The sequence below is a fragment of the Corapipo altera genome, unplaced genomic scaffold, assembly GCF_003945725.1.
Source record: "Corapipo altera isolate COAL_440 unplaced genomic scaffold, ASM394572v1 61, whole genome shotgun sequence".
Classification (NCBI taxonomy): domain Eukaryota; kingdom Metazoa; phylum Chordata; class Aves; order Passeriformes; family Pipridae; genus Corapipo; species Corapipo altera.
In genome coordinates, this window is record NW_020884910.1 from 5,391,510 (window position 1) to 5,415,649 (window position 24,140).

Sequence of the window (24,140 nt, forward strand, 5' to 3'; positions counted from 1 at the left end):
CTGCCAAGCCCCTTGGGAAGAGTTTATTTTTTATTGTTTATTTACTCTGCATCTCACCTGTGTGTGCAGGGGAGGTCTAACACATCTCACATGTACCTGCATGAGCCACCTTCACTGACACCTCTGGTGCATATGTCCACCTGGGAAATAACACGGAGAGATCAAATATATTGAATTTAAAGGGACTGAGTAACAATGTTTTGATGTGAAATGTGTATGCCTGTGATAAGACACCAAAGACAGACATAAGGAGAGATGTAGGAAAACAGAGACAGAGACTTCAAGTGGTACAGCAAGAGACACAAGGCATGGCAGAGAAACAGAGAAAAACAGGAAGAAAGGGGAAACCATAGGGCAGAGTAAGTGTGACACAGGAAAGTCTGGTGTCACAGCCCCAAGTTTGGAGGTGAACCTTTTTTGGGCAGCTGACACAGGTAAGGTGCAAAAAGGAATCTGACTAAGTCTGGCTGCTCACACACTCCTGGTTCTGACAAGGAGCTAGGACTTCCTTCTTGTAAAAATAAATATAACATCAGTATGCATGACTCCAATACACATCACCTTGTCCTGAAAGGAAAAAATACACCTACGTGTAGTTACCTGCCGAGATCTAAACAAATAAAATACTTAATCTGTACTAGAGGCCTATTTTAAAACCTATAAACAGGTGAGCTGCAACCAGGGCTTTGGCCACTCTACAGCATGCTGAGCTATATTACTTTCCAATTACTTGAAGAAGGCTACTTTGGAAAGCCCCTGCCTCCAAATCAAAGACCTGTGCAACCATCTCTTAATGCAACCTCTTACACTACATGGCCTCCCTTACTCTGCAACACTTCCAATTCCCCAAAAGAAGCCACAGGGTGAAGGAGGAAATTGTGCTAGCTTGCTTGTTCTGCTCTGCAATTCCTTAGGAACCTGAGAGAGCTCAGATCTGGTTACCCTAGGACAGCACTTGACCTTGAAAACATAATTCCAGCTTTCGTTGTCAAAGGATCACAGAGAGACATTGGTGTTGTCATGAGCTGCGTGGCTTGGACATAGGTTATTTACTATTAATATTTCAGTACCCTATTTTTTCTGGTTGTAAACTAAATGTAAACTAAGAACCCATTTCATACAGGCATCTCAAAACTTACTCCACTCATGTTTACAAATGCGCCAAGACCTTTCTGGGAAATGGCCTAAGGAAAAGCAAAGTATCCATATTTTTAATAAGTTTGACTGGTGCACCTAGCTGTCACTTTTATGCCTGATTAGTGGCAGTAGGCAGTGTTCCATTTATCTCCTAGCAGCTGCCAGAAGAGCTGTAGGCAGAGGTAATCTGGAGTCTGCAGAACTCTGCTCCCTGCCAATTTCACACCAGCATTTTACTTTCTTCTATCCCCATTTATTATTAATCTCTATTTATATCTAACTCCAGCTCTTAGTTAGCCTTTGCCAGAGGCTTAACCATTAGAGGTGACTGTGAGGAAGGAGCTGAAAGAAGAAACTGGCATAAATCAGGCTTTTACTACTCCACATAATTTTGGGGAGGTAAGAAACCATGCAAAGCTTGGGCTATTTAGGAACACAACAGTTTGCACAACAGATCAGACCAGGTAAAGTCTCCTTTATCCTTAGTGCTAAATATGTAAAGGAAACATCTGTATTGCAGAACTTTCCTTCTCATCATGCTCAGTACCTTCTTTTTACACAGCTTTATATCGCTTCTAAATGTCCATCCATTCTAATTCAGAGGATGTTCTTACATTTCATGTTTTCTGAATCCACTTAACCCTCAGGCTCAGTAAGATCATGTCACATTTATTTCAAATAAGCATTGTATAAAAACATACCTTTCCCATCAGTTTTCAAAGCACTGCCTTTTAATTTAATATAAAGAACAAGACCACAGTCAGTCATGAAAAGACAAAAACTTGATTCACTTTGCCCTCTCCAAGTAAACAATTTTAATTTAAGCAGCAGAATTAACACCACTTCCTTTCTGCTAACAATTTTCTTTTTTTAATGCTTCAAACCTTTTCTTCATATATTGCCTTTCTTTTTTCCCTTTTGAATAGGATGAACAGTGTGTTCCAGGTGAGACAACACCATTCATATAATGAAGGCATTTGATTAGTTTCCAGACCGTTCCTTACCCATCCTTACATTTTGTTCACTTTACAGGAAATGTGAAGCCCACTCAGTGTCACCTTTCCTTTAGAGGTAAAATGAATGCAATTCATTGCAAAGACTGTCCGTAAGTTTTCCAAAATGGAGAGAAAGATGCCACACAGATGTGCTGTGTATAAAGTTTCCCACAGCAGTGAGAGACATTCAACTTATTGCACACTTTCCCCAGTTGTTCCCATATATCTGGACAGCCTGCAATCCTAAGAAAGACTCTAAGCTTCAGATTAGGCTTCTGGAAATCCTTCCCCAAGTCTTTTCCAACAACAGTAGCTTCAGCAGGCTAGCCAGTTGTAATATTTACTCTGCTTGACATAAGCATTATTGTCTTTGAGCATCCAGTTGGAATAGGAATGTCATTAGGAACTCAGAGAAGTCATCTTCCACTTCTTCAGTGTTCAGTCATAATGAAGGCTCTTCAGTGTTCCTCCTCCAAACCTTTTCCTTTCAGAGAAGCCAGGAATCTAGAGACAGGGAAGATAAGTTGCCACGTCAGAATCAGCATGAGCTCTCTTTAGCCCACACTTGAGTGCCTGTTACCACGTCAACTGCAATATCCTCTTCCACACCATCTCCAGAGTCAGGACTACAATGCTTCAGCTTGCTGCTAGAGGAGCACCATTAATTAAACACTGCAGAACTTGAGTATGGCTCATTTGTTCTATGGTGTTCCTTAAGGCTTTTTTGGCAAGGGTTACACAAAAGCCTTAATTTCTCAGGCAAATCCTAAACTAATTAACTACAGATTTCAAAGGCTGTATTTCCCCCCAGATTCAAATGCACACAAGAATTTTTCCTCCATTCATTTTTAAAACTATCAAACAGTATAATCAAGTCCTATTAAAGAGCTGTCAAGGCTTTATGCCTTCAAACCTGGGACAGCAGCACTTCACTGGCAGTTGAAAGCAGTTTTATCAATTGCTGAAAGTTTTAAGAAAACTGTTGGAATAGAAATGGCTGCAACAATACAAAGGATTAGGACTCCTGCTTTTGCAGCCAATCTGTAGATACAGCTTACACTGTGACAATGGATGTTGACAAAGAAAATCTCCTTGAAATCATCAGAGGCTTCTCTGGTTTAACAGTATTTCAGATGGATTATCAATCCAATGCATCCATGAATCCCCAAAAGAAAGTGATGCGCTGCCTTCTAATACTGCATAAGGCATCTGCCCTGTTGGCATCATAAAACTGATTACAGTCCAGAGTAACTTTTAGCTTACTAACTACACACAAGCAGAAAGAGCAGACCCAGTAAACACATCCTCCCAAAGCAATTCTACACTTTCATAGGAAATAGAGTATATTAAAATGGAAGGTGTCAACCAAGCACTACAAATCATGCCAGGAGAACATCGGCATGTATGGATGGTATGGGACAAAAATGTATTTTACAATCCAAAGTAGACTGCTCAGGTTACACACTTCATTGATAAACTCCAAAAGCTAAAGAGCTTTCCCAAAATAAAAGTCCACTAAGAACTCCACAAATTAATTTGCTTGGGGTTTTCAGGCCCAAAACTCAAACACATATGCCAAGTATTCACTGAAGAACTGTTTTATTCATCTCTGAAAAGCAATCATCTCTAAGGGAAAAAAATCAAGCAGATTTTGCACAAAGGTTCATCTCAGGAAAACTGCTTTGGGAATTTAAAAAGGGAAATCATTACAACTAAAAAGTAGTTGGACCATAGGTAAAAAGTTATCTGCTTGAGCATTTTTTTAATATCAAAATCGCTAATTAGGAGCAACAATTATTTATTTATCAGAGATCTGATTGAAGTCATAGCTGCGAACAATTTGAAACTTATCATTCTTTTCATCCTGAAGAAGTCTACAATAGAAATACCTCAAAACACGAATGATCGAAGCGACCTATTGTAGAAAACCCACAAACACATTGGTAAGAGTTACATTAAGTAGATAATTTCAAATAGTAACATTAAGAGGTTATATTCAAACCTCGATTTCCAACTTGGAATCTTCTCTTTAAATATAACTGTCCACTACTTAAGATTTGTTTTAAGCTTTTGATCTCTTGTCAGTGAAGTAGATGAAAATAGTCATCAGCAGGCTGTAATCTTTGGCACACAGCCATAAGGAATATATAGTTAATCCTTGGCTAGCCACTAAATATGATCCAATAATAAAAGTAAAAAGTGAATTATGCATCAAAGACAATGAGCACACAAGCAGATTTCTGCATTAAGCTATTATCCTGAGCAAGTTTGAGCTGGCTTCCCGCCAAATCTCTAATGCTCAGTGAAAGCCTTTTCCCTCCCTCCCCCTTTAGGCAAAGGGAAAAAAACCTGTAGAAACTGAGAGAAATCGAAACCAACCGAATTACATCAAAAATATATATTTACATATATTACAGTTATATACAGTAAGGATATTACGTACAACTCCCCAGAAGGGGAAGAGGGGAAGGGAAAAATGGGAAAAAGGGACAAAAAGGGCCGAAAAAGGAGAAAACAAAACAAAATAAGCACAATCAAAAAACCTGTTAACCAGCAAAATAAAGAACTAGCAAAATCTCACCACTTCCCTTGAGAAAAGCAGGACAGCCAGACCCGGCCCAGCACTCTCCCCTCACGCGTGGCAGACAACAGCAGTCGCTGCAGGCCTCAGCTCCAGATAAGCAAGACCAACACAGGGTCCTGCTGTTCCCAAACCCCGCCAGAAGAGGAGAGAGGTCTCTCTGACCGGCTTATTTATCAGTTTACATAAAGGAATAGCATGGAATATGCTTTCTTGGTCACTTCCCTAATTCCCTCCTGGTTACAAGCTGGTCTTCAGGAAGGCCTAGACTAAAACTATCCCAAACCCCACGAAAGGGAAACTTCCTTTCACTAGAATGTGGAGAGGAGGGGAGAGGGGAGGAAAAAAAAGACATCATGCTGAACTGAAAGAGGCAAGAGCAAGTTTATTTTTAAAAGGCACTAAAAATTGCTTAAAGAAAGGAAGCATTTTGTAATTTGTGACTATTTTTTTCCCTGCTCTCCCTAAGGGGCTTTCAGCACAGCTAGCTCTAATGATACATTTGACTGTATTTTAGTGATGCTATTCATGATAATTTGCAAGTACCTGACAGATGTGGCAAGTGTAACCTCGCTACTCCCTGTGGGGGGGTGGGGGACACGAAAAGTTGAAGTGGCTTGCCCAAACCAGAAGTCATTTTGCTAGTTCTTCACCAACTGTGCTGAAAACACTAAATTCAGTCACTTAGGAATGAATTACAAGCCAGTATCATACTCCCATTTTTCTTGTGGCTCCTCTGGGTCTGTGAAAACTACCTGCGCAAGATAAAATACTAGTTCCACCTGAGCAAAACCAAGCCTTTTCATTGACCTTCCAGATAGCATTTCTGGCCTAAATCTGCAACCAAGAAGCTGACAGAGCTGAAAGAAATCACATCTGCCCATTTCACCTCACTCCTGAAACTTTTACTATGTTAGCATACTTTAGTATTTAACTGCCGACCACATCACAAATACTTAAGCTGACAAAAGTTGGCCATTCTTCTGTCTATCCAAACCAGCTGTGCTCTCACAGATATAAGAACTCAACTACCAGCACAGATTATCATTTAAGTCACATGAAGCCCATGTTTTAAAGAGGATTGTGTCAGCAGTTCACATTACACAGGAAGAAATGAAACAAAAAAGGAGGAAAAATGACAAACCTGATTGCCATCTCTTAAGAAGTATCTCTTCTCTATGACCTGGGAACAACAGAGAATGATCTTAGCTTGCACAGCACATGTGTAACCTCAGATTCCAAGAAATACTTCACGTGTGAGCACTGAAACTCACGGCTAACTTGGACAAGGTCTGAACCCGCATTCCCTGGTCCAGGCCTATTGCTTTAAGTGTAATGCTCTAGTACACATAGGAGTTGCCACCTCCAGCCATTCTTAGAAAGGCTGTGTTATCCTCAACTTCCACATACCTGATTTAGTTAGCCCTCCTGGATAATGGAGGCGATGGTTTGGGTCTCTCCTGCATCAAAGTCATTCCTCCCATTCCCTCTCCGCAGGGGCAGTGGTTCCACTACTACACAGTAGCTCCACTATGTTATGTCCAGGGGATGCTTAACCAGAGCATTCCTTGTCATTTTCACAGTGGACCTTGACGGTCTCTTTTTCAGGAAGGGAGAGTAATATGACAAATTTCTTAATTCCCAAAGGTTGCTTTAACCAGGATCAACAGAGCTAACCACAGTCTTGTAACTACCCGCATTAGTGCCTCAGAACGCTGCAACCCCTCTGGCCTGCCAGACAACTTCAAAAGCATATGCTGAGTGTCTTTGCACACTTGTGAGTTCTTTTTCACTGCTCTATACAGATCAAGAATCAAATCTTCAAGCAGATCAGCTATTTTCTGGAGGGTTCCAAAAGCAGGCCAGTCTTTGGCCTCCCCACACCTGGCTTGAACCAACTCAGAAAGTGGAATGTGAAAGGAGCAGCTAACTGTTGTTCATGTTCCAATCACAGTGTTTTATACACAGAACAATAAAACATCATTTAATCAACTTACCTTATCAAAAAATCTGCTTAGTTTGACAGCATTGGATGAACCTGCAGCCAGGTAACGAGGATTGGTGCAATCCTAGAACACACAGAAGACAACAACAAACCAAGCACACAGAAATCAACACAAGGAAGCCACACACCCTTTCCCCTGACACAGGCTGTCAGCTACGCAAACAGTGTATCTGCTGATTTCTGCTCCACAGTCACTAGAGAGAAAAGGCCAACTTCTGTTCTGTGAATCAACTGCAGAATCTAAGTAACCCCCTATGTGCTCCACATCCTCCTGCCATCACCAGCTATTCAGTCAGATAATGATTTGTACAGACTACACATGAGATCCTGTGTGTGTATATGTATGCATGTGTGTGTGTACACAAGCATTCACACAACACATGTGTATTTTTACACCTATATATCCATATAAAGTGATCTTGGTGTTTCATTCAGAAGCAGCCTGTGTCAGAACTATGAACAGGAAAAAGAAAATCTAACTCCAAACCATCAATTCTAAAGCTTCAGTGACCTTATTTAACACCCATTACACCTCCCTGTAGTGAAACAAAGATGGCTGTTTCATCAAGCAAGGGGTACAGCCAAACAAAATGTGCATGCCTCTGGCACTACTGAAAAAATCTCCAGAAGCCCAATTTTTGTCACAACATCTTTACTTACTAGAAATTGAACTCGCTCCCATATAAAAGAAAAACAACACTGGTGACAAAGATACTAACCAAATTTATCTCTTCAGCATTGAAATCCTCAGCCAAGAAAGCTGTTCTGGTCAAAACTTCATTCCGCTTAGTTTCTGGGATCTGATCCAGCTTAGTTCCTATTACCAGTAGTGGAATCTGGTTATCAGCAAACTGTTCACGGTCGTAGTCACTGATGAGGGAAACACATACAATCCTGAGTAAGGTGATGGCCATGTAAGTAGGCACAGGGGCACCCTCAGCTCCACTGTCCCTTTCAAAAAACGGTCATTTAATTATTAGGGGTCATGATTTATCTAAGTGAGAATGTGCTGTACCTGTTAATTAAGGAAGGGCTTCTGCATCTAAGTCACTACCCAGGAATTGAAAGGAAACAGAAAAGAAACTACACAAGTTGGATTTCTTCTCAGCACAGATGAACCATAGAAGAAATGCTAACAAGGGCAGGAAAGGAACTCCAGTATTGTACTGAGCGCATGCAGACACCAGGGACAGATCACGGATCTCTGAACAGCTAAAGTTCCTACATACATATACTTTGTAAGGAGGGACAATGAAATAAATTGCACCTGTGAAGCACTACCCCTTTCCATGTGTGATCAAAGAGGGTTGCAACAAAAATTGCATGGTGTCAAGTTATAAATTCGTCTATATTCAAGTAAAGGTAGCCACTATAAGCTGAATTCCAACAAGCTTTGATTCAGATATGAATAATGATCAAAGATAGCCTTTATAAAATAAATAGCATTGCAATTAAATGTCATCACAAATCCACGTTTCAATCATTCTCTGCAGCTAGGATAATCATTTGTCTTTCATTTTTACCTAAACTAAGCTTTCTAGAAAGTAATTTTACAACCAACAGCAACAACTTGACCAAGGAATTGCTAGTGGCAGAGCATCTGTCCTTGACAGAAGCTAAGCTTTAGAAAATGAAAACAATTGTGAAGAACCTGTCTGTGGAAAAAGTGGAGAATTTTGCAGGTTATACAATGCAAATCCGCCTTCTCAGCTTCCATGTTTCTACAGAAACACCTGTGTACCAGCACAGGCAGATAAACAATTAATATTTTTCCCACAAAAAGCTACTCCTTATTATTGCCTTCCTGCTCATGTGTGAGGTGTATCAACGATCTTAAAACCTCCTTGACTACATGTATAACAGGAGCACAGTAGTGCAGGAGGAAATACTTGACAAGATGTTGGAAAGCTAATTATGAACATGCTTATTCAGCAGTTTTTTTAAGCTCTTTCAGCCACACTACTGAAAAAATTCCCCCATCACCGAAACCAAAGATTTATGAACCAAAGATTCATGTACCAAGGCTGAACTTCCTCAGCCTTGGTATATGAAAGGAAAGCCTTTTGGAACACACATGTCATCCCATGACATTTCCTGTATAAGGACACATCTCAGTACAGACAAAGCCTTGGACTGGACCCGCTTTGTCACAGAGGCCTCAAGCAAATGAAGGATGCAGTAAAAATCTCTTCCCTTAAAGCAAGGTCTCTGCTACACAGTTTGGGAATCTACTGCCAGAATGGCCTGATTAGCAGTACAGAACACAAAGACCAGCAGCTTTCTTTGATATTCCCAATTTCTTCCTTCCTTTCTTAGAAGTCTAGCCACATCTAGTTTCATGTGGACTCTAAGTAGCCTGAGGGATGAACATAGACTTCCATAACAGGTTAGAATTACTGTGTCTTAAGTCTGTACATATGTTTTACACTCACCCATTTGTCACAAGAACTCCTGTTGGAGCAACATCTCTGTTGAGTGCTTCCAAAGTCCAGCGATACAAATTCTGGGATGATTTCTTGTTGGTTAAGTCATGCACTAAAATTATCCCTAGGGTGAAAGAAAAGACAGCAAGATGCTATTTAATGATACATATTTTTTTTCTTATCTTACCAAAATGACATCTGCAGGTTCCCAGATATCTGAGAAGGAAGAAAGGGATGCATAACCAGTTCAGTGAATGAGTAAGGCTGAAAATATCAGGATGCAACAGGCTTTTTAAAGCTGCTTATCAGGAATTGGATAAGAGCTAAGAGAAAAATCTCATGAAAGGAGGAAACAAACAGCCACCTCAGGGTTTAATCCACAAAAGGCTTGCAGGCATTTCCTAATTCTGCTCTATTTCTAATGATACTGAAATTCTGTATTACTGCAGCAGAGAATTTAGCCTTTCTCTGTTTTACCTAACTGGTAAACATAATTATCTTTTTGTCACATCATCTGAGAAGTTTAAGGGCTTTTTTGTTGTTTCAAAGAGTTTAGAGAGCACTGTTGCTTTCCTGTATTTTCAAGAATTAATGCTACATTCTTGGGGAGGTATCCAAAGGGGAAACAGACACTGATAAACTTTCACAGTTCACCAAAATTATAGTTCAGATGCATAAGTTCAAGATTTCATGTCCTACTGGGCTGCTTTAGGATATTTCCCGGTAGAAACACGAATTAATAAGATTTCTTGTATTCAAGATTAAGCTACTAGCATTTTTCATTACTATGAGCCTTCAAAATGTAAACTCTGAGATACAGTCAAACTTCCTAGCTGTGCTATTAACAGACACCCACTTCTGATAACCACAGTTCCTAACTCAATTACCAACTACTGCTAGCAAATTTCTTCTATTTATTCACACCTTCTGCAATATGTGGATGTTCCCACTTCCTCCAGACTTCAAACTATCATTAATTCAAGGACAAAACGGAATTATGCCCCTTATCTGCAACAGGATTCATTCTCAAAACACTTTGCAGCCTACAGGTGGAAAAAACTTAGTAATCTAACCTTTTACCTGAACTTCCAAAGGTGCCACCCACTGTACACCCGATCAACAAACCACATTTCCATAAACATTTTCCACTACCCCACATGACTGTGCACACTCTCCTGTCAGAGTTCACAGCATATCACAACCACAGCCCTATCTCAAAGCAATTATCTCAGTAACAACAGAAAAAGGTAACTCAGCTGCGTGTTCACTCCAGTGTAGGGAGAAAAAGCCTGACATAACATAACCTGGCCTACAGCAACAGATTCTGAGGCACTGCTGCACAACCTGTGAGAAACACTCTCCACCTCCAGATGCTCTCCCTCAGTTATGTTTTTGATTGGTCAGTTCCCTTAGCTGCATCACCTAAAACCTGCACAGTTGGTTGCACCAGCAGCAAAAGACTGCAACAACATGCAAGAAGAACAGGCAGGACCAATGACTACTCAAGGAAATGTTCCTCTCACATGAAAGCCTGCAAACCAGAGCCTTACTGCCTAGTCCCTGTCCTCAATTATCACAGTCCACACACCAGATGAAGGGCCAGCCAAACAGAAGATTTGCAGTCAATTCAAAACCAAACTGTTCCCAACCTTGTCAACAGCCCAAGAGCCTGCACAGGTGCTGCCACAACCAAACATTAACTGTCTTTCTGTCTCAGGTTTGCAGACCACTGTAAGCACAGAAAGCACAAGCAGTCAGGCAGAAGGAACACATTCATCTTCTCTTCTTAAATCAAGTCAAACTGAGGCAATTTGTGAGAGAAGCTCTAACGGAGAAATTAATCTAATGAAAGAAACAAGAGCCAAGGTTAACTACCAAAGTCAACACTTTTCATATGCGAGCTGCCTGATAATGTATTTTGGGCACTGGAGATATATAACTCTTATTTTAATAATGTCATTAATTATAATTCAGTTCAGGATTTCATTTCCTAATGGGCTGTTCCAGGATATTTCCAAGTCTGACCCACACTCACTGGCACACCGTGGATTTGGCGTCAAAAATAAATCCATTTTTTCATATACCAAAGAATCTTCCTTTGAGAGCACAATTCAACTCAAGCCTTATTTACAGGGGGCCAATTAACAATATAAGCAAGAGGTACCTACAAACAGTTTTCCTCACAGGGAAGGGAGAAGACAGAACCAGTTAATCACAGATCAAAAATATTTATTGTGTGGGTTAACATGTTACTGAAAGGCCTTCAAATTACTTGGAACAAGAAAACAGAAACAAAACATTTGAGACAAATTTTCAGAAGCAGTTGTTAATCTGATATACACCTATCTGTAGTATAGATGACAAAAAAGGAACAATTGAAATACTGCACTGTTGTGTTCATAATCTCTTATTTGTTCGTATTAGTGGTAGAGATGAACTAATAGGACTTTAAGTCACTATCTCAACAGAAGGCATAAAATACTACTTTCTAAATATGCAGCAAGTTGCAAGATTCAATTCTCAAAAATAATCTAAATGAACTATAATGCTAAACTAAATAAGCAGAGGCAAGATGGTTATCAGCATATTGCAGTTTTATGGGAGACAGTTCAAATTTGCCAAGATAGGATGCAACTATCAAAGTTCATATAAACTCAAGTAATCATTTCTCTGCTGTAGGTTTTGCAACTGAACAGACAAGATAATATAAATCACATTTCTGCAGTATAGCAGGCCTGGAAGCGTGAAGGTAACATTTATGTCTGCAAGTGTAGCTGGAAGGGACATTACTGCACCTTTAAAGGCTCCCTGCTGTGCCAACTACACAAGACTGAAGTGAAAGGCTGATGAAGCTCATCTGCACAGCTCTGCCTAAAATACCTTTAGAGTTCAAAACAGAATCTATAAAATTCTGCCTATGAATGTTATCAGGTTTTTTTCTCCTGTATAAATCAGAAAAGAGAACAATATGGCCCTCAGCCAGACTACAAGGAACCCTGCCCCAGAACCAAGAGACGGCTCTTAACAGAAACAGTAATAAAATCAGATTTACACCAAGCAAACTCACCATTTAGCAAGTTATAGAATACTGCTCGTGTGCTTTTCACACTAGTGGCACTACCCACTGAACCTCCAACATCCCACAGCTCAATGTAGTAAGTCTTCTCTTCTGGAGTCCCTTCTTTGTAGTCATGGATCTGATGAAAAATTCACATAATACATAACCACAGCACCAACTCACAGGAGTTAATCCACACGACACTTACACATTCAGCTGGAAGGATTATTGCACTTGGATAGAAAACTGTAAATTCTCATGATGACACCATTTCAAACCTCTCAAGTGGAAGAGAGGTGGAATTAGTCAAGCAGCAGCCACTGGATAACACAGCTCCTATAGGAGATGGAGCTTGGTGAGTAAGCAGTGATTATCCTTTCCATCTTAGTATGAACAAACCTAATGCTTCATGATGTGCTTGGAAAAAGCATGTTGCTAAAACAAATGAAAATTAAGGTCTTGACTTCTTACAGTTGTTAAAACCCACATTGTAGCACTGCAGGACTAGTAACACAGGTGACCACATTGGATTCCAACTGACCACATCTCTTTCCTCTTAAAATTCTCATTGACATCTCAACTGAATTAATCAACCAACAGCTTTTGCCCCTGGATCTGCCTGGTAGTTTTGCTCCACAGTCAAACAGGAATGCTGCTTTCCAAATTTTGGAAATATATTCCTAATCTAGGGCAATGCGTTTCAAGGAGAATGCAGCAAACTGTGGTGAAGGAAAAAAGCATTTATCAATGTCCCATGAGGGCTGTAGGTTGAGCCAAAAAAGTGCTGGACGAATATCCTCATTCCTCCCATAGCAGGTCCTACAGTGAGGAGTCAGGGGGAGAAGCAACCCTTGGGTCACAGTCACTGCCCACAACCTAAACCAGCAAACTGCTTTTCCCCAGTATGTTTAGCTGACCACGTGGCTATACATTGCCTGTTTCTCAGGGAAACGTGGTTGGAATTCTGTGCCTTCTGACTTAAACTGGCCCCCTGTGACTTGTAACTTGCCCGTGGCCACTGCAGCAGGGACAGGGGCTGAGTGACAAATACCTTGTGTGACTCTGACAACCTGGGAAGGTCAAAACTTGCTCACACAAGTGCTTGGCTCAAGTTGATGCTATTTGCCTTGAAAGATTAAGTCCTCACCAAATCACATCATCAAAGCACACCTCTTTCTGTGGCGGTAAGTAATGAAAATAAAATAATAAAGTCAAGGCCCTTCTCTTCCCTTACACTGCGGGCTCAGGGGTACCCAGGGGCCGGGCACGTCACCTACTCGCACATCCACGGAGCAACCCACTGTCCAGGACGGGTTTCCCAGCACCTGGTTGTGGCACAACAGGTGAACGAGTGAAGATTTTCCGACACCTGCAAGGGCACAGAGAGAGAACAACTCCTGGGAGGCGGCGCCGGGGTTACAGGCAGCGGGGCCGGGACTCCCCGCGCTCAGCGCTGCTCCCGGCCCCTCAGCGGGTGACGGGGAAGCAGATGAGGGGCGGGTCCCCAGGAGCAGCCCCGGGCACACGGCCTGGGGACAGGGACTCACCGGAGTCGCCCAGCACCAGCACCTTGACCCTGTCCAGAGCCGCCATCTTTACCCTGCCCAGCAACAGCTCCCGGAGACGGGGGGACCCGCCAATCGCAGCGGGCCGTCCTTCCGCTTCTCTCAGCCTATTGGCTGTCTCTCTAGCCGCTAGTGCGCCTTTCACTTCTGATTGGTTCAGCTCGCGCGGGGGCGGGAAGGAGAAGGGCCGTGCGGGAGCGCGATTGGCTTGTCTTCGTTGTCTCTCGCGCCGCTGGGTCGCGCCGGTAGAGAGGGGGCGGTGCCGCGCACGCGCGACGGGTGCCGTGACGCCGGGGTCGCGCGCGGCGGTGACGCGCGTGGCGGAGCCGCTGGAAGCGCCGCCCGGAGCCGGGAAGAGCTGGAAGCGGCGCCAGGTCAGTGCCGGCCCCGGGGAGCGGGGTGGTGCCTGTGGCCCGCGGAGGCCCCCGGCCCGGCACTCGGGTGCCGCAGAGCGGCCCGCGGAGTCCGTGCTCCAAGCACGGTGTGTCCGTCTGGGCCCCCTTTTCGCCTTGGCTCCGAACCATCACCCGCCGCCCTTCCTGCACTGTCTGTGGGGGCTGCCTCTTTGTCTTGTGTGGTTTGGTTTTTTAGGAGGTACTGTTGAGCTCCTCGTGCCCTACAGAAGCCTACACAATCTGATGTTTAAACCTCAACACATTAAAAGTGTGTAGGGAATGGGAAGCTGTGCAGACAGCATAAAGGGCTCTCTGCTTAACCTTAAAGCTTAGTCTGCTGTCAAAATCTGTACAGTTTGTAATTTGAAGGAAGTTGCAGGATTGTGGACATCTGAGGAGTGGATGACTGGCAAATTCTCCTCATTCCTGTTTACCAGGTTTGGCTGCGGGTTGAGCCCATACAGTGAAACCATTCACTTCTCCAGGTGGGGGGTTTTTGTTTTGTTTTGTGTAGGTTTTTTTTTTTTTTTTTTTTTTTAATTTTTATTTTTTTGTAAATTAGTTTCTTTTGGCCTCACAAGCTTTCTGGTTCCTTGGGAAGTAGATGACCATTACGTCCTAATGGCACAGAATTCTTGATGTTAAATGGGCCCAGCTGTCAGGCTTGTGCCATCCCAAGTGGCTCAGAAGGAATGAGAAAGATTGGCATCCTGAAAAGGGTGTTCAGCAGTGCACAGCTAAGGTACATTTTCGTGAAGTATAGGTGGTTTAATATTTTTCGGCCACAAAAGGTGGTGCTTCTTTTTTCATCTGTTCCAATGCAGCCTCATCCTCTGATACCTGCTGGTTCTGCTACTCATCAGACTTTTCTGCTGACTCATTAAACTGTTGAAAAACATAGTAAAAAGGAGAAAAAAAAAAAGCAAACATATTTTTCTGCCTTTTAGTGGTGTAAATTGGTACACAGGAAGGTCCAGTGAGTGCCAGAGCTGGCATGAGAGAGGGCAGAGCCATGTGCTTGGGAGAGGAGCACATGCCTTTCTGGGAGCAACGAGGCATGATGGGAGTTGCATTCCTGCCTTCCACTTCCTGTGAGATACAGCTTGCTTTCTCACAGGATGCTTTAGGGAATTCTTTTGAACAAGAAACTGTATTAATTAAAGCTAATCAGGTATCTTGCTGATTTGTTTGTTTCTTTATTGCTTATATGCACAGTATATACACATTTGCTACACTCTGATGCACTAAAACTATTATGAACCTTATACTTCCAGAATTTTGTGTTGTCTTTCTGGAATTCCCAAAGGTCAGGCAATACCACATAATCTATCATGATGAGAAGTGTGGTGTTCCAGATCTTATTCAATCCAGAAGATGGAAAGCAATTAATGCTTCCTCCTGTCTGAAACTTAAAAAGGAATGCTGGGGCGAAGCCCAGTGTGCTTCAGTGTAATTGTGACTTCCTAGGCTTGATATTGGTGAGAAATGATCTTATTTTTTTCCCTTTAAACAAACCCCCGAAACCTTACAACTCATTATGTGAGGATCAGTGCTGACAGGTCACCAGAACAACACATGTTCTGCTGGTACACGTTCAGATTGGAGTGTAGGTTGTACGAGGTTCTGGTCTCCATGGTTAAAATGTCCTTATATCACAGTTGAGTCAATTTTGCCACCACACGGGGAAAGATCACCTAAATCCTTAGCTGAGCTTTCTTTTCTCTGCTCTGTGTTGTCTGTAGTCTGGAAACAGAAATGATTCAGTTGAACTTTTCCCCCTTGCCCTCTCTGAAATACCCCAGCTTTTTGTTTTGGCATGTTAGCTTTTCACTTTTTATCAACTTGATTTGCATTGCTACTGTCAGAAGTAGCACAGAAGGGTGGGGGCTGTGGCTAAAGGCAAGGGAGGAAAATAAAGACTTCTTTATGGGAGGGAGAGTGTAACTTGACTTAAGCTGCAACAGGAAATGGTACCTTCACTCTTGTAACCACTAAGTTTGGCCTTCTATAAATAGTGTGCTCCATTTTTTTTAGAGCTACAACTGTAAATAGTTGTTATTGCTCATATGCTTTTGAAGTGTTTCTGAATATCTCATCAGTTCGTAAACATGCACACAGGTAGTCCTCTAATTTACTGACACCTTGCTGTTGTTTGTGTTGTGTTAAGATTAAGAATGTGATTGAGAATTAGATTCTGAGCCTGCCTGGTTCAGTTTCTGCCTTGCACAGTCAGACCTTGTGGCCTTATCACATCTGGCTCCATATATCTTAACTTTTGAAATTAGGAGAAAATGCTCTAATTTCAACCAGGCCCCTCGGCCTTTCTGTGCAACTGCAGCACAACTTTTCATCCTCAGTGAAGGAAACCCCTTGATACCTGTGACCTCTTGGTTTCACTTTATGGAATGCCAACAAGAAGGTGGGATTTCAGTGAAAGCAGATTGTTATTTTCTTCTCTAATACTTCAGGGTAGGTCTTGTCATGAAAATACACATTTTCTCATCAAGATGTGCAGGAGCAAGGCTGAGCAGCCACGTTCCTGAACTCTCTAGGAAATGAAATTCAGTGAACTCTTGATAAAATGCCAGAAGACTTTGGGTTTGCAACTGATGTGGGATAAAGGCAGTTCTGGATAATAGGGACATTTTCCAGATCATCCACGCACTACAGAGAAAAGCAAGTAAAGGCAAGACTAGAAAATGGGAGCTTCTGTGCTGTATTGTGGAAAGGGTGAGCAGTGTCTGAGGCTACATTGTACAGACATCTAAAATGCTGATGGCATGTTTTTGCCACTGAAGTTCTGAAATTTATGCCTTTGCTCGGTGTTCTCCAGAAGATTCAGAATCACTCCTTTCAGCTTTACCTCATCATCTTCTGGAAGGCAGAATTTTAAATTTTGTTAATAGTGAGGGACTACAAAACTAGGATATTGCAAGTGGCTGGTGGAGTGAGATATGGCATATGCTGGCTCCAGGAAGCCTGTCATACTTACCTTATTTACAGGTGAGGGACTCTCTTCTTATAATCTGATTTTGATTTTACCTGAAGAAACTGTATCAGTAAACAAGTGATTTTTTTTTTTCCCCTTTTGAAAAAAATCGTACGTCAGAAGCCTGCAGAAACATTTTCCAAACAAAATGGCAAAAGCTGGTCTCAAAGATTTGGTGAAAAAGAGCACTAACAATAAAAATTAGATATGGGGAAGTACAGGAAACACCTTTAGGTGTTAACAGTATGCTTGATAACCTAAGTTCACAGACAAACCTGCAACTCCAAATTTTCCTCCAAAAGAGATCTGGGGTGTGATAAAGGGTTTGTATACCCAAATGAGTCTGAAGAGCAGTCTGCTTCCTTTTTCAAGATCCTGCTTTTAAAGTGTTTACTGTGTCAAATACATGAATAGTGAGCCGAGCCATGTTTATGTTTTCTGAGGTAAAATTAAAATAAGTCGCAAAGCCCCATGTTAAAACAAGGTGATGTTCATTTCCAGTATTGGATAAAAATTCCTGCTAATTCATACTGGCTGACTTAGGCTTTCATAATTTCTAGTACTAGTTTCATCTACATTGTGGCTTCTACGTATCACCTTTTTAACACTTTTTGTCTCAGTTTTAGTCAGGAAAAGCAGGAAGAAAGATCTAACATCATTAGCACAATTCCTGTTTGAGTTTACAGAAGAATTCTTAAAATCTTTGTATGCAGAGAAGAAGAGTTTAGTTGCTTTGATATTGTGTCAGGAAAGTCCTGACCAGTGGGGATGTTTGCTTGGTTGAATTTCTGGCTTCTGTGTGGTCTTTGGTCCTGTCACACTGAATGGGTTTTTTTGCAGTCACTTGCTTTCCTCCTGATTTCTTTTCTGACATCTCTGGTTATGCTGAAGGCTTGTGCCTCATACAGTTTACTCAACCTGAAGTACAATCTGCATTTTGCAGAATGTACCCTGATTTTCTTCACCCAGCAGATCTGATTGTTTTGTGTAGATGTAGGTCTCTTTTTCCAGTGTTGCTTTTTATAGCTACATCAATATTAATTCTTCCATTTAGAACGATTTTAAAAAACCCACAAAAAATGTGTATTCAGGTTTGCTGTCTTACTGTGTTAACATAGACAGGTCTGCTTTCCTCCTATACCCATAATACTGAATTGCATTCACATAATTACCCAGAACAATTCCCCAACAGCTGTCTCTTTTAATGAAGCCCATATTTAAATTTTGATTGTTTTTGAGTATGATCCTGTCCAGTCTGCTTTATTATCAGTGCTGTCTGTAGGTGCTCACTGTATAGTGGAGTATCTTGGCCATTATTTTTTTTTTCCCCCTGAAAATGTTCCTTGATGTTCATAAATTATTAAGGTCAGTTCAGACGTTATTTTGAAACGGTTGCACATCCATTGAAACCTTGTTAGAAGATGTTATCATATTTCTTTGCATATGTAATTAATTCAGGCTTGACTTTCTGCTTCAGTGAAAGGTGAAATTGTTGCTCAGGGATGCAATGGTGAAGTCCCCTGCTTTTGAATTGTAAACCGATATTTATGTAGTACTGGATTGCAGCGTGTGAGTTGCATCACTGTCTTTCTTGCCTGGTGAAAGGTGGTAGGAAATTGCAACTTAGAGATTAAAAACCTTGGATTCTCTGTGGGCCAGATGTCAGCTTCTCCTAGAGACACAGTTTGTTAGACCCTGGCCTGGTGTGTTCTGGCTGTGGTACGTGCTCACTTTTGTGCCATCTTGTGCATACGTATCATGTGTCTTGTGTAAGAACATGATTATGGTGAATGATGTAAAATATGTCCTTCATCCAACCATACAGATCTTTTCAGAGCCCTTGCTTTTCATCAGTGTTTGCTCAACATTCTCATTTTTAGAGCTAAGTTATTTGTGTTCAGCATTGTTGACTTTCATGCAGCAAAGCTTGCTGAGGGTGTTCTTTCACTGTTCTTTCATGGCTTTGTTTCTCCTTGTTTCTTTTTTCCCCCTTTCTTAAATATGACACTACTTGATTGACTGTTTCACCCAAAGGCTGTCTTCTGCAGGATTTAGAATTTAAACTCTGTTAATCCATTTTTTGAAGTGGAGGATAATAGGGAAGAATGGTTTCTGGTGTTTTCAGAATACTTGTGTTTCCATATATCCCCATCTGGAAGAAAACTAGTGTTACAGTTAAGATACCTACTGCACAGAAGATTTGGACATCACTCAAAATCTCCAGTAGAGCAGAAGAAATAATTGTATTAAAACTCCTGGTCCCACTAGATCAAAAAGAATATTTTCTAGTCATTGACACTAAGAAAGATTATTAAATCACTAACTATTGCTGAAAAGCAAGGGAAAAGATATACACTCTTAGATTTAATTTTATTTATTGGTCCCTTGTAGGTCTCAGTTTAAGCTGTTTGAGTGCATTATTTGGGAAATTGTACCTTAAACCTGTTTTGAAAGTGTCTGTGGAAATCTGCAGTTGTCTTATTAACGCAGAGAAAGTGCTTTCCATCAGGTCTCAGATGAGGTATCCAGAGTGAGATGTGCTTATTTAAAAACACTTTTCTCCTTTCTTTTGTTGCAGCTGATGTTCTGAAGGTCACTGTGCCCCTTCAAGTTGCATCACTGAGTTTTTCTACAGGGAAGTTTTTAGTAAGAGTGAATTGGTGAGGAGAGAAGGTTTTTTTGGTCTGGTCTTCAGATCAGCACTTAAAAAGCTTTTGACTTTCAAAATTTGACTTATTAAATCTCCTGGGGTGCCAGGTTTTGTTTAAAATTGATCTTTACATTCATTCTTTACTGTGCTTAAGTTCTGAGTAAGATTTAATCAATTTGAATAAATAAAGGCTTCTCTCCAGCTTCTGCATTGACATTGTTTTATAGTATCAGTGTGCTGCTGACAGATGCAGTCAAAACCAAGATTTATCTTTAAGTGACTGAAAGACTGAAAAAATCCCAACAGAATGAAATTGATCTTCAAGGACAATGTCCTATGATGGTATTTAGATTGGGTCTGACTTAAAGATTCAAAAATACTGCATGGTTAAGTCTTGATGGGGCATCCTTTATTGCTAAAGCTTTTACCTTTAATGCAAAGCCCTGTAAAGTGGTCCTTTGTGTGAGATAAATCACTATGGATCTGGCATGCAAAAGAAGGCTGACTGACTCTAGAAGCAGTTGTTTCATGGTTAATTCGTGGTGTGATAGACGTATTTTAATTTAATTTCCTTGAAGGGAAGCTGGACATGCAAGCGTTGTTTTCTGTAAGCTATTCTCAGCCTGCACACCAGCAGTCAAAAAATGTTGCTCAGTTAATTCCAGTTTGAGCACTGTGAATATCAGTTGTCCCTCAGTTAGAGAAAAAGAAATACTCAAGCAGGGAAGCATTTTAAAAGAAAAGAATTAAGGTGTTTTTCTTACCTAAAAAGCAGAAAAGGCAGGATGATCCTTATTTATTTAGTGTTAAGCTTCACATTCCACAGCCTGATTGCTTTCCAGTTGCACTGGCCACAACCCTTGAGAGGAACATACCTCCTCAGAGGCCAGAGAGGGTAGGGGAGGGAGAGAAGTAAAGCTTCAGTGGATAATGTTACCTAGAGTTTTTTGGGGGGGCACTGTTTCTCATAAGAAAAAAATCCAGGCAGGCTACTGCAATAAATGATCACTGATTTTTGAGAAGCCTTAGCTGATGGAAGTGAGTCAGCAGCTACTTGGTTACATGTAGAGTTGGTGACTTCAGGGAGATGTCTTAGTGTTGAGAGCATAGAAGAGTTCTGTAATGGTGTTTGTCAAAAATCCTATCACAGATTTTGTGACAGTGATGAAGAAAATAGGATACTTATGCAGATCCTTTTCTCTGCTGTCACTCTCTGCTTTCCTTTGTTTGATAGACTTGAATATTGGGGAGGTCCATATACAGTGTCTGAAACATCTAATGGAAGTGAAAATTGGGATTGGCAGAGTTTTACGATTTTTTATATTAGTTCATGGATAAAAACTGTGTAGCAATGATGAACAAACAGAAATTACCGTGTGGGGGTTTTTTTGAGTTGAAGGAATCTTTTGCTTAAGAAATAGTTATTCATGTCCTAAACCAGCGTAGAAGAATCGTAACTGAAAAAGATGATTCAAAGTTTTATTTGAAGTTATCTGGATGTACAGCCTTCTGAATGGGTATTTCAAAAGCACCTCTAATATTTCGTTCTTGTCTTGAATCTTTCATATGTGGAAATCCATACATTATGAGTGGAGAGGAATTTTGTTATTGCCAACAGATGTATAGACTTGAAAGAGTGGAGAGAAAATGGGGAAAAGCACCCTTTGGAGTGACAGTAACCCTTTGCACCTTATGGAATTCCTTCTCTTTTTCTCTTCACTGGACAAAGCTTTCTGCTTCAGAAGAGTTACTGCTCTTAGTTGTCTGCTGGCTAAGTCTGGCAGGGTTGACAGTATGAGGAATTCCTTGCATGTGATTCTGTACGTGTTCCCACATATGTCACAGAAGCATGTAATAGTCATGACCATTTGTGCCATTTGATGTTAAGCCAAAGAAAAGTGAAGTGAAAATGCAGTACTTGAAAATGATTGTCTTGTCACAGACAGCCTGGTAAGGCATGGTAAGTGACTCAAAAGGTACTTCATGGAATACTTTTTTTGTTTGTTAAACATATCATCTCTTCATCAAGACACAGTGCACTGTGTCTTGATTTTTGTTTTCTTTATTGTGCTATATTATTCATGGGCTTTTAAGGTCTGAATGTGGGACCCTGTAAATGAAGGATCAGTCCTTTGTAAGGACCTATTTGTTCATCTAAAATCAAGGTGGAAGTACTAAGCTGTCCTAATACAATGTATCTGCCCAGTGATGTCTGAGGAGCAAAAGCAGACAGGGCTGCTTACAGTGTGACAAGTGACATCAGCTGAGGCCACAAGACTACTCCGCTCTGGGGCTGTCTTAGGACCTTTCTTGCTGTAGCCTTTTTCTGTTCTCCCAGGCTACAAGCCTCAGCTGATCATGAAGCTGTCTTCTGGAGCTCAGCTTCAGGACAGCTTTGCTACTCCAGCTGTGACTGAGTAGAAATGAATTCTGCAGTATGTTTTGGTACCAATTTATTGTGTGCTTTTAAAAAAGTTTTCCATCATTTTGTTTTTAATGAGAGGTAACATAATTCTGTTTCTGTAGTATTGGCATTATGAACACCTAAGGAGACAGTACAGGGCTTGGGAAAGAGAAATGGAAAGCACCCCATCCTTTTCTTAGCTCTAAGTAAGATAAATAAGAATTTCGGAAGTTAGAAGACTAGCTAAGAATCCATCTGCCTGTTTTTCATTGCAGTATACATGAAGCTCAAGATCTGAACCTGCTATGACTGACCCAGACGTCCTCACTGAGGTCCCAGCAGCTCTCAAACGCCTTGCCAAATATGTGGTGCGTGGCTTTTATGGCATTGAACATGCTTTGGCTCTGGACATTCTCATCAGGAACGCCTGTGTGAAGGAGGAGGACATGCTAGAGCTCCTTAAGTTTGATAGGAAGCAGTTGCGGGCTGTTCTCAACACCCTCAAGGGTGACAAGTTCATCAAATGCAGGATGAGGGTCGAGACGGCTCCAGATGGCAAAACCACCCGTCATAACTACTACTTCATCAACTACCGCCTTCTGGTGAACGTGGTGAAGTACAAGCTGGACCACATGAGGAGGAGGATTGAGACGGATGAAAGAGACTCCACCAATCGCGCCTCTTTTAAATGTCCCATTTGCTTCAGCACTTTCACAGATTTGGAGGCCAACCAGCTGTTTGACCCCAGGACAGGTAAGAGTACAGGTAACAGAGGGCCTTGCTTCCTCCTGTGTTTCTAACTGCTGGACTATAAGGAGACAGTGTCCTAGGAGAATTCTCTTGGGTTTGGCCGGAGCTAGAGGGCACTCTGTTTCTGCAGGTGGTAAATGTTTGAGCAAAATACAAAAGTAACGTGTACAGACTTAAACAGTCTGTGCAGACAAATAGCAATCTTGGTAAAATGCTTCTGAGTGACAAGCAGTAGAGTGGAGGTCTTATCGCAGTCGAACTCAAGGGTGAATCAGGCAGTCTGTCCTTGTTAGAAGCTGATGCCTTTTCACTATAACTTGGTCTTGCCTGTCAGCTGTAAGACTTACGGGTAGTTTGCAGAGGCTGCATATGTATAGTTAATTTTAATGTGCAAAAATTTTTTAATTTAGAGATGGTCATGCAAGGAGTGAATTGTTACTGTTTAATATTCTCCTAGCCTAGTGCATTATACTGCACAGCCCTGTTTCTCGGTGTAAGGCAGTCTCACTAAAGTTAAAAGAAATTAATTACAGACTTGTCTGTGCTTGGGAGTAAACAAGATTCTTTTTCAAGTGTGAGTCTCAGTGGATGTGCATATCTGTCTCATGCATATGAAATAAGAGTTTTTTTCTGGGTGTCATTTTCTAAAGGGGCAGTCCAAATACTTTGCACTTCTGTGCCAGGGAAGAAAAGGAAGAACATCTGCAACTGATGAGATTCTGTTTTGCTAGTTTAATCTGGGATTATTCTGTGGGGAAGGCCAGAGGGGTTGGGTGTTAGGCTTCCACCTTCTGAATAATTTTCTTTTTAATTTTTTCCTTTTGAATTCTATGTCCTGGTCTTTTTCACAAAAATAAAAGGGCAGAAGTCAGGAGAGCTCTCAGAAACATTGGATTGTGCTGCTTTGTGTCAGGTAGCATAATGAGAAATGGTAAAAATTGCCTGTTTAGCAGCAGTGAAGCTTTTAATTTAGGGTTACTGATATCTAATCTGTTTTGGCGAAGGGCAAACACCCAACAAATATTCAGCCAATCACTTTCCCTCTTTTCTCCCTCTTTTCTGCCTCCTAAGTTCAGAAGCTGTGAAACTCCTTTGACTTGAACAACCATGAAAATGACATTTAGTACTAGAGCAGCAGAATCCACAAAGTCAACTAACAGTTGTTGATGAAATCCAGCGCAGCTCTGT

General features: G+C 41.3%; 2 protein-coding genes across 10 annotated transcripts in view; one reads left to right on the forward strand and one right to left on the reverse strand.

Annotated features, from left to right (window-relative positions):
• Positions 1-1,786: 1,786 nt before the first annotated feature.
• On the reverse strand, positions 1,787-13,871 carry RABL3 (RAB, member of RAS oncogene family like 3). The gene is made up of 8 exons (XM_027653599.1): positions 13,747-13,871; positions 13,477-13,568; positions 12,209-12,338; positions 9,151-9,265; positions 7,438-7,588; positions 6,711-6,782; positions 5,858-5,896; positions 1,787-2,636 (listed from the first exon to the last, which is right to left on the reverse strand). Exons 1-8 carry the CDS (start codon positions 13,790-13,792, stop codon positions 2,571-2,573), a joined length of 711 nt encoding a protein of 236 aa, XP_027509400.1. The 5' UTR covers positions 13,793-13,871; the 3' UTR covers positions 1,787-2,570.
• A 177-nt stretch (positions 13,872-14,048) lies between these two features.
• Positions 14,049-24,140, forward strand: part of GTF2E1 (general transcription factor IIE subunit 1) — a 75,711-nt gene continuing 65,619 nt past the window's right edge. For 6 of the 9 annotated variants that reach the window (XR_003529316.1, XR_003529317.1, XR_003529315.1 and 3 more), the window contains exons 1-2: positions 14,049-14,138; positions 22,478-22,955. Coding sequence is in view for 3 of the 9 variants with exons in the window: in XM_027653533.1 (XP_027509334.1) it covers positions 22,508-22,955 (448 nt within the window). In the remaining 6 variants the exon portion in view is untranslated. The other 3 variants (XM_027653533.1, XM_027653536.1, XM_027653532.1) reach the window with 3 other exon arrangements.